This window comes from Pocillopora verrucosa, chromosome 2 (assembly GCF_036669915.1).
Source record: "Pocillopora verrucosa isolate sample1 chromosome 2, ASM3666991v2, whole genome shotgun sequence".
Classification (NCBI taxonomy): domain Eukaryota; kingdom Metazoa; phylum Cnidaria; class Anthozoa; order Scleractinia; family Pocilloporidae; genus Pocillopora; species Pocillopora verrucosa.
Genome location: NC_089313.1, coordinates 1,098,379 through 1,108,959, shown reverse-complemented (window position 1 = coordinate 1,108,959; position 10,581 = coordinate 1,098,379). Strand labels below are relative to the sequence as shown.

Sequence of the window (10,581 nt, the reverse complement as noted above, 5' to 3'; positions counted from 1 at the left end):
GGTTTACCATAACTAAATTTGTGACCGTACATTGACAAGCGCCAGGTTCGTCACGTTAAGGCGTAAAGCTTTTCAGCACGCAATCGATTTCTTAAAAAATTTTTCAGGGATAATCTGTCAAATTTTCTCTCCACTTCTCCATATTTTTATTGTTGTAAAATAGCTTAACTAGGAATGAAGGAAATACAAAATCTTTTTACATCAACATGCGAAAGTTCTTCATGTTCCAATGTTGAATCAGTCTGGCCTTTACATGCCGTGAAGGCTGTGAGAAACTTACATAGGCACGCAAGGTGTGCAAAATAAAGTTGGCGAGTCATAAAAACTGACTCTTTCGAGCTATTCATCTCCAATCCGTTTTAAGTACTTCATCCCTTTCCATACTTATTTCCTCAAGGTTCATTCAGATATTTTTGGTATTTGACTTCTTCCACAAATCGTTACCTTAAGTTCTCTTTAAATTAAAAGCAATTTGCTAAATAATTTAAGAAATAATTTACTGAGCCTCTTGACTATAAATTTCTTGGAAATAATGTATACAATACTAATCGAGGCATTAATCCGATGAGTCGCTACATAACCTGCGAGAAGGCCCCAGCCTCATTACCAATGCCAGACCCCTTGCAGAGCTCTCACCGTCTTGCATTGCAGCCTCGTTCTTTCCCGCGGCCAAAGAAACGCTTCCACCGAAGCGCGGGATCTTCTCGGAGATAAGTCTCTACACGAATACTTTGAAGAATACTTTATTGGGGTCAGACAAAGGCAATCTGCTTTGCAGCTAAAGAAATAAATTACTAACTTAAATTTGAGGGGAACTTATGTTCTTTGAACAAGTTCATCGCCTGCGTTCTTTGTTGAACGCGGTTGTAGAAGCAGGTGTTGATCTGAAACAGGTGATTTGACAAATTAGCATGTTCAACCAAAGCTGGCAGAGAGAGGTTTAACACGGCTTAAAAACTGACACAAAAACACAAGTATTCGTTTGAAATGCGTCCAAGAAGTGTAAGGCCTTTATCATTAGAGGAAGGTTTTCTCGCTAAAAAACGATTTAAGATTCTGAATCGGCAAAATCTATTTCCCAGATTAAGAAATCCTTTAAACTAAAACGATTAACATGGGGGTTGTTAACATAATTTTAGCGTTTTTCGCGTCTTTTTGCGAAGGAAGAGCTTCAGACAAATTTTCATTAACAATCGAGGTTTTGTCATCAGAATATCGACGAAAATAGAAACTTCTGTCGGTTTTGTTGAATAATTCACTTTTGGAAATTAAACTGTTGCGGAGAATGCCTTTTGCCAAAATCTGAACCGACACGTTAGTAAATCGCTGTGTTATGCGGGTTTGTGTCCGACAGTAAGGAGCCAATTCGAATGATCAAAATCTGTGGTTGCCCATTTTCGCGCTTGGAGAGCCTCTTAGAGGCAGATGGCACAAGAAAGTGAATTTTCTTTGCACCGGCTTTTCACTGTGATTGCGGCGTTATGTTCTACGTTTGTCTCGAACATGCCACTAAGTGCAGGAGAATACAAAATTCTCATTAACATGCGCTAACTGTAGGGCCTTTGTTTTGAAAATCCGTATGTAAATAAACACTTGCAAATGGGAGTGTTTTGACATGTTTTAGTGACAACAACATAAGGTTTATCACGAGATAAAGTAAATCTCGGCAACAAAAGCTTTTCCGTTTCGATCGGAGTCTTACAGCCGCCTGCTTTACTGATAGCCGTGATACTGATCGAATTCGGCGTAAAAAATGTTTTGGCCGTCGGAAACATCTGAAATCCAATATTTAAGCGCACTGCGGTATTTCAAGGATGCCACGACTTCCTTTTCAATGTCACCGATCACGAGTTGTTCAGTTCAGCGACGATACGTTCGTGGTTGAATCGTTCGGAGACTAGGAGGCGCTTTTGAGCTCATGATAGCAGTCAAAGGGAACAATAGCCAGACAAAAGATGTTCAAATTGTGCGATTTTTTCGAGTTTACATAATCCTAGTCAAACAATGGTGTGTTGAAAGTTTGGCTCGCGCCCACAAAGGCTCTCAATGTCATTGGCTTTTGTCAGAGTGCTGTCAAATTTGAACTGTCAATTCCTTTTGACAGGCGGAGTCAAATTATATCAAAAGGAGAGCGCGTAAATGTGTTGTCTTTCAACAAGCTAATTGACATCTAGCATGGCGGCCTAAGTGGTTCTATGCCGCGCGCTTTCATCCGTCCACTTTACAATTCCGTGTGCCAAACTTTATGCAAATTTTGACCGCGGAATAAACTTCAGCGTCGGTTTTTAGAAAATCCGCAATACTCCCTCTTCCATCGCTTTTTACCGTCCCGTTAAGCAGCTGGTACAGTGCAAAGCACCACCCACCGGGCACGTAGAAGAGTTACTTGCATAAATTTCACGCACACAGCACCGCACTTTACATAAACGTACATACACCCGGACAAGAAGAGGAAACGAAAGCAGCGACTGACTCTTCTTGGCTTGATGAAGGCACAGATCTGCAACATGGTTCAACAGTGCGCGGGATGTGAACTGCCCATCTCGGATAAATTCCTTTTGAAGGTTCTGGATCGTGTCTGGCATGTACAGTGTGTCCATTGCTACGACTGCAAATGTGCACTCACAAATAAATGCTTTTCCCGTGAAGGAAAGCTGTTTTGTAAGAATGATTTTTACAGGTACGTTGCTCACAATCGGTCGAAATTTCACGTCCGGCAGCTGAACTTTAGTTTTCGCGAGCTCTGTGGTAAGCAGCCAGACGATTAATTCGATCATAGTGAATTGAACGGTCTAACTACCCTGTTCTTACTTTCAAATCTTTAGGCGCTACGGGACAAAATGCGCTGGATGTTGTCTAGGGATCTCGCCGAACGACATGGTCCGCAGAGCTAAACACTTGGTCTTTCACGTGAAATGTTTCAATTGTTCCAGCTGTAACCGGCAAATTTTGACCGGTGATGAATTGTATTACGTCGGAGAAAGTAAATTCGTTTGTAAAGAGGACTACTACCAATCACACTTCCAGTCGAAGCAATCCGGTGAGTGCAAAGGGAATTGGTTTGTTTATTAATATACAAACGGTTATTTAATCTTAATAGATCTAATTTTTGTGTGCATGTGTACGTTGTGTTGTATCATCCACAGACTCGGATTCCGAAGAGAAAGATTTAAGTTACGGTTTAGACGAAGACCTAGATGTGGCGCTAGGCACCAAACGCCGCGGTCCGCGAACAACTATCAAAGCTAAGCAGCTAGAGGCACTCAAAGCAACCTTTGCCGCAACTCCGAAACCATCGCGGAACATCCGCGAAAAACTTGCGCAAGAGACGGGTTTAAACATGCGAGTCATTCAAGTCTGGTTTCAAAATCGACGATCGAAAGAGAGAAGGCTCAAGCAGCAAGGAGTCGCGCAACCAAACGCGACGCGCGCTGTACGATCAGGCCGGCGATCAAGAAGATCTAGAGGTGAAAACCTTGGAAACGAACCTGCCCCAAACAACGAACAGTCAATCACCACATCACATATAAATTACGCAGGTAGGCTTGGAACTAACTATGTTTACTCTTCTTCCGTGTTGCAGTTTTCTTTCAGGAAAGAAAAATAATCTTGCGGTTCCTATATTGCACTGCACGTTTGATCGTGTTTTGGACACGGTACGCTTTCACCTGACAGGCGACGTGGCGGAAAATATCGCTGAAATTTAAATGGATAGCGCTCTCGAGTTTGTATTTAGAAAGCACTCGAAACCTCTTCAACCTGATAACCAACTAAAGATCACATGACAATTTACCCTTGTGAACTGATGTGAAAAAACTTGCTCAGTTGCCCTTAGCGATGGAGAAATTTCTCAAGAACGTTTTAATCAGCGCTCCAAGATCGTGTCCCCAAGAAAGCTTCCTGATTGCTTAGTCATTGTTGCAGATGACTCAGGGGCAAACCATTAACCGAGCGTCGTACAACTGAAACTAAAAAATGTTTCCTCAAATTTTGGCAAGTGATCAAAAGATACTAAAAATCACGAATTTGAATAACTCGAAACCAGCATATCAACCTCCCATTGTTTTAAAAGGCATTATTCAACCATTTTGCCTGTCTTACATTTTTAGCACATTTATGAGAACCGACAGCTGCAGCAACAAATTTCGTGCAGAAACAACGAAGCTTTGACACAAAATGCGCTCAGCTAAAAATAGCGTTCAACATGCAACATGGAAAGCCTCACATCCAACGCAAGTTGGCAGGAAATGGCGAAATGGAAATGTTATTTATCTCAAGTTTTGTTTAGTGATAAGGGATCTACTGAAAAAAAAATTGTGCATCCCTTCTTTCTAAAACTGATTTTGTATGTACTAACTCAGTTGAGGCATTACAAGATTTCACAAGCCTTCGTATGGTGTTTCATATGAATTGGGCCTTTCACAATTCGCGAAAATTTGCGCTGTACGATGATTTTCTAAAGATTTCGGGTTACTTGTAAAACAAACTCCCCACTGTTAAAACCTTCCATTCTTTAATAATTCAGATGGTTTGGCATTAAGCTTTTGGAAGTCAAAAGATATTCCCATCAAAAAGCCCCATCTTTCCAATCAAACGAAATCTCTAGGGGACAATTTTAATTCGTTTTTCTGCGGGAGCGAGAACAGATTTTTCAAACCATACTTTAACGAATCTTTTCTATGGCAGCGAGGTAGCGCTTGTTTTGTTAATAATTCGACTCAAGTGGAGGTCAGACCATTAAATTTCAACAACGATCACAAAACTGAAATCCGACTGTCTGGACTGAGCTGAATATTACTCGATAGATTCGTGAGTATAAATTATCCAAGACAAAAAGTAATGTCGGTGTTGGAGAAGACAGAATTTTGGAATACCTATCGGATAAAAAAGGAAATTTTTATGGATGAAAACCAAAGGAAATTAAGGAAGGACTTTATAATTCACCGATGAATATCGACATTTGACTTTTTACCACCAAAGCGACTTAAGTATGAATTCATTTTACGTATATGCTATAATTTTCCTGTGATGTTTCGTTCAGTTTTTCTTTTCCACAATAATCCCGAGAACCGATATCAGTGGAATATTCTCCGTCAAATATCGTTACGTCTCAATATAAAAGCTCGCATTAAAATTGGGAAAGTTCTGCTTTCTATATTGTTTTAATATTTGACAAATACGTCAAAATATACATTCATATCTGCATATTTTGGAGTGTTGTAAGGTTCGCTTTTTTTGGAAAAAATATCTTTGTACACGTTAAGTGGCTTTTAAGGCGGTTGAAGAGGCACAATATTAAAGCACATCCGATAAAATGCCGCCTTCTTTTCTCATTTAATGGAAAAGGAATCCTGAGTTTAAGCCCACTTTGGTTTGGCTCGTGCTATCTCTTCAAAACCACAATGAGTTTGTTTTTAAATATAATTCAACAGAAATGTAGATTAAGAGAACTTTGTGAGGTATTCCGTGTTTCATTCTACAGATAAGGCGTTTTTAATGCGAATTTAAGGTTTGGTTTTATCACAGGATAAGCTTATTTGTTTGACTTTTCTCACGTTTTATTTATTTCTTTCCCACGTTTAGCTTCTCAAAGTGCACACTTTCCGGCGACGGCCTTTGATGAGTTTTACATGAAGGGTGATGCTGGGTTAGCGAGTGAAGTTCCCACGACAATGGATAATTCTCAAATGATTCAGAATCCTGGATTTAACAACCAAGGAATGATTCCGGTTAATTCTGTCAGTCTGGATAACAGCACGGGAATACAAATGAACCATTGTGGTGTAGGTCAGAGCCAGAATGGTGGACTTTACGACACTTCTGCCACAAGGCAACAAAACACAATACCTTCTACAGCCGAGGTTTGGTGAAAGCATCAGTGATTCAAAGGATTCATTCCCGAATTGTAAAGCTGCCAATGTATTGTATAGAGAGAAAAAGAAAGAGTTATTTAATGCATAGGAACAAAGCTTGCTTTCTCTTTGATAGTCTGCTTCGAGTTACCGGGAATCCGTGTAATCTGCTGAAAACAAAAAGGAACAAACCACCTCTAGTCTAAGTGGCGTACTATTTTTATTCAATCTGGCAAACCAGACCGAGCAAAACACCCAGTTATCGTTTCATCAATTAAAAATGCCGCTCGAGAGTTCGCCAAGCCATTAGGAAAGATTAAGTAAATAAAACAGTTTATTGCCTTGGGGCATTCAGCAACAACCATGTTATCTACTCAACTAGAAACACACACAGGCTGCAAGGAAAAAGGCCAAATATACATGAAATTTTATCACGAGTTATCAGTTGAAATATGTTGTAATATAAAGCGATTTGAGAGACGAAAAAAAATGTAACATAAGAGATTGTTCCCTTGAGGAACTTGTGTATGAAATTGTGAATGTTTTACAAAGCTATTTTATAATTTAAGTGTGAGCTAATTCAACCGACCGACCTCAGATGCTGAGGTACATATAAAGTTAACATCCCATGCCAAACACTAAGCATAAAACATACCGAGATAGTTACAGTGTTAGAAAGAGGAATTTAATCACTTTTCTGAGACATAGATAATAATAATAATAAAAATGAAATTATTATGCAACATACTGTTTGTTCTAAAAACTTGTGAGTTGAATTCAGACGAAATAAAGACTGTTAGTCAACAGGTGTAAGTCATGTGTTTATCAATGTCCCGTGTTTCAGTATAACTGTTTTACACAACTCTAAAAAATTTCTGCCAAATCAAAGTGCTTCTCTAGTTAAAAAAAAAAACTCGCTCGAGAAGCAACGAAATTTTCATTGTATCGCCTGCAACGTTTAAACGAATTCGCGCAGATGCGATGAGGCGCTAGTCACGAACTCAGCATCTCTTTTTCGTGCACTGATAAAAACTTAGCAATGTTAAAATTCCCTTTGTTTAGTTCGTCTTTTCGTGTTTTTATTACAGAATCATTATTACGGAGTCCTCTTGAAAGCTTTCATCAAGGGCACCTTAGGAGTCACAGGAATGCGGTACGTAAGTTCGTACGGATAAAAATTCGTGAATTTTCCTGCACGAGTGATTGCAAAACAAGAACGCCAAAACAAGCCTTCAAGACGGAACTCCTTTTAAAAAGACCCTGGCGGGCGGGCGTCAGAAAAGGCCAAACACATGGAACTTTCTAAAAGACCACCCAATGTTTTGCAAAACACTCTCCGGTCGATCTTTTAAAAGGCAAAGTTAGCTCATGTTTTATGTACGAGTGTCAAGCGAGGCTTTTTAAACCAGAACACTTGAGTTGAGCACAGTCAGCGGGAGGTAGATGACTACATTTCCGTAGCACAGCCATGTAGTAGCCAGCTTTTGTTTGCTGACGACTAAGTCCCGCCTCAATCAAAGCACCAACGAAAAAACAACGCGCTCGTCGAGCGAGGTTTTCGCACACTCCCTTGTACAAAATTCCTCAAAAAAAAAAAATTAGCTCTAAAAGGTAAAACCATTTGAAAGGTGTGGGTTTAACTACGTGAATGAACAGGAAATTTAATAATTCTGTTCTAATTGATTGTAATTTTTCAAAAACGCATCGACGAATTTATGTACATATTTAGCTTGCCCCCAAGCAGAATCTTCCATTCTTACGAGTATAAATAGCATTTACTTTGCAAATGGACAGTTCTCGCTGTACGTGAGAGAGCATGCACTTAACTTCAATTAAATCTATACCGTCAGAAATGTTTTAGTCCGTGTTTGAAGACAGGTGAAAATATTGGGAAAATTTGTCTCGCCAATGACAAAATTAATTCAACAGGCTTTTGCCTTTTCCTATTTTCTCTCGTTTTAATCGCGTGCAAATAAATAACAAGGAGTGCCTGAAGCAAGATTTGACCTTCTACGTGGACATCCGGTTTTTGTCTCATTTGAGTCACATCGACCACATTTTAACAACAAAAACCCACTAATGTTCAATCGAGAGGCAAAGTGCACTTGTAAGCTAAGTATAAGGAACACCTTGCAAATTCAAATTACTCAAGGTTATAGGCGAGCGCGGCTCTCTTAGCGAATATTGAATTTACTGAATCATTTATGAAATTTCCGTTGGCGTTAAAACTCATTTTTACTGTTGACGGGCAATTACAGCTCGGGTAAACACTCTTTCTCCCTTTAATTGCAAAAGAACAGGGTAAATATTAAAAAGTTCTTAAAGCGAGGCGGTTTGTTTGGTTGTCTCGAATAAGTTTAAGTGTTCTCTAATAAAAAGCTCTCAAGGGACGTTATTAATACTTCCTTTTATGCTTAAAAGTTTTAAGCGACATCACCCTCACTAAAAAAAAACCCTTAACGATGTAATTTCAAGCTTTCTTCGTTTTAGGCTCGGCAAAAAAGTCCGAACGCTGGGAATTATAATCTATTTAAAACCCTATTTCTGCTCCAAGTTTTACGGTTTCAAAAGAGCTGATTCAAAAATTACAAGCAAATGTCAAGCCCAGCAGATTTTGCCCGAGACTAAATTACGGTATGAATTACCTAGCAAAATACCTCCAGCTCTGAAATTTCATCCTGACCTCTAACAATGTTTTACATTTTATCTACAAAGTGATATTGACAGGAAAAGAAATTGTATAGGATAAATTGATCGTAAATGAAACTAGAGTTCAAAAGATCTTCGACCTAGGCATATTCTTTTAAGCAAAATCATACATATCCCGCACAAAATTGGAAGAGCTCTGACATAGTATTGCGTCTGGCAAAAAATGTTCAGTACATCTTTCCCGCAGGCGAAGCCAGTTTTCATGTTCCTCACTAGCCGCCAACTATTCTTAACCTTACTTAAACAAATGCGTCTTCTGTTTTGGACAATAATAAACCACGAAACTATGCAACTGGAAATCTTTAGTTCACTTTTCATCGCCAAAACAGAAATACATGAAAGTGAAGTTGTTATATCATTCAATCTATTCACTTACAGGTGTCTGACTGAGTGAAAGCTGAGATAAAAGAATCTGGAGGCAGTCATAAAAGCTCTCAAATCATTTTGACAAACCCACGCATCTACAAAAATAACCTGTAGAAAAAGCTTTCTCTATAACTTGGCATCGAGGAACCAAACGGTACAGCTCAAGTGTAAATTATTTTTAAATCTACGTTAAAGTGTACTAACTTTTGATTTCAGCCAACGGAATAACTTTGAGCGTTCTGAGCTATTTTGATAACATTTTCCTCAGACAGTATTATTGTAAAATATTGCCGCCAGGAACAAAGACAGCTAAAGGAATTAAAAAGAACAATTGTTGGTTTTGTTAATATAAAATCAACTTGAGGTTTAACAAAGGGAGGTTACCCTTGGCAACATGCTTTGACCACAAACACGCCTTTTCAGTTTTCGTTGTGTTTTGTCGACATCACAAAAACGCCGCAATAGCTTTTAGTTAAGCTGTTAAACGTTCAATAGGTATTGTCTTGTCATAAATAATACCTTGAACCGTTACTAGAGGGATTTAACAAGGAAGACAAACAAAACTCCAGTGTTTTTACACCTCAGAGAGTTGCCCGGTTTTAAAAATAATGTAAAGAAATCATTTGATGTCGAGACAAATCGGATATTGTTTGTGTCTTCAAGTTCATTTAAGAATATTCTAACGCTAAAAAAAGCGATGAAACAATAGGGAAAGGTTTATTGTGTTTTCCGACCTTTAAGAGGTTAAGTTTGATCGTAAACACCTAATACAGTCGCAAGTAGTTTTGCTGCAATACAACCAAATGAGCTTTATGTCTAAGACTCGAACAGCAGCTTATGCAAAGAGACAAGTTTGCAGGAACGTTTTTTTTCACATGCAACTCTTGCTCGTTCTTAACAACGCTGTTCTCATTTATTTCTCATGAGAGAATGGCAAATTTTTACACCTTGAGAACAGCTAAAAAGTAGAAAAGAAAAGGGGGAATAGCCTTTCTGTTTTGTACTGAATTGCCCCACTGATGGTAATATACCATTAGCAGCTGATGTCGCTTCTTAGATTTATCTTATTTGAAGATTATCTCTTAAAGCTAAGGACAGTTGTTGCTATTTTTCAACAAATCCCAAATAGAGATAACATTTTTAACTCTCTTTTTGGTTCGTCCCAGAGAACACGATTAAATACCCGTTAAAAAAAATAGCTTTTGCCTTTGTCGAAAGAAAACTGAGCTGTCGAATTGGCGGTTTAACGGAACAAGATGTCAGCCTTGTTGCTTGGATTTCTCGACATTGTTATCCAAGACCCTAGGTGATTTGATAACAAACTTTAAAAGCCCCAGGACTTTAGAAATCCTCCTACAACCTTTATCTGCAATAAAAACAATGATTCTCCAGAATTTTCGATTGCCAAAACTGACTGTACGTCTCTAGCCTCATCAAAGCCTTTTGTCCTTGTAAAACGTCGACGAAGAAAAAAGATTGTCAAGAAAAAGTCGAAAACAAAATCGTTCAATTTGAGACGGCTGAACTTCCAATCATTTTATTTCAAAAATAAAAAAAACATATTTGTATATTGAAAAGCTTAAAATCCATTTACAAACTTTCAAACATTCGACAAAGCAAAAAAATTGTAAATGTTTATTTTCAAAGAAGTTTG

The 10,581-nt window shown here is 38.5% G+C and overlaps 1 protein-coding gene across 1 annotated transcript; it reads left to right on the top strand.

Moving 5' to 3' along the window:
- Window positions 1-1,781: 1,781 nt before the first annotated feature.
- On the top strand, window positions 1,782-6,654 carry LOC131797304 (LIM/homeobox protein Lhx1-like). Its single transcript, XM_059114907.2, has 4 exons — window positions 1,782-2,680; window positions 2,826-3,040; window positions 3,147-3,539; window positions 5,584-6,654. Exons 1-4 carry the CDS (start codon window positions 2,487-2,489, stop codon window positions 5,868-5,870), a joined length of 1,089 nt encoding a protein of 362 aa, XP_058970890.1. The 5' UTR covers window positions 1,782-2,486; the 3' UTR covers window positions 5,871-6,654.
- Window positions 6,655-10,581: the final 3,927 nt, after the last annotated feature.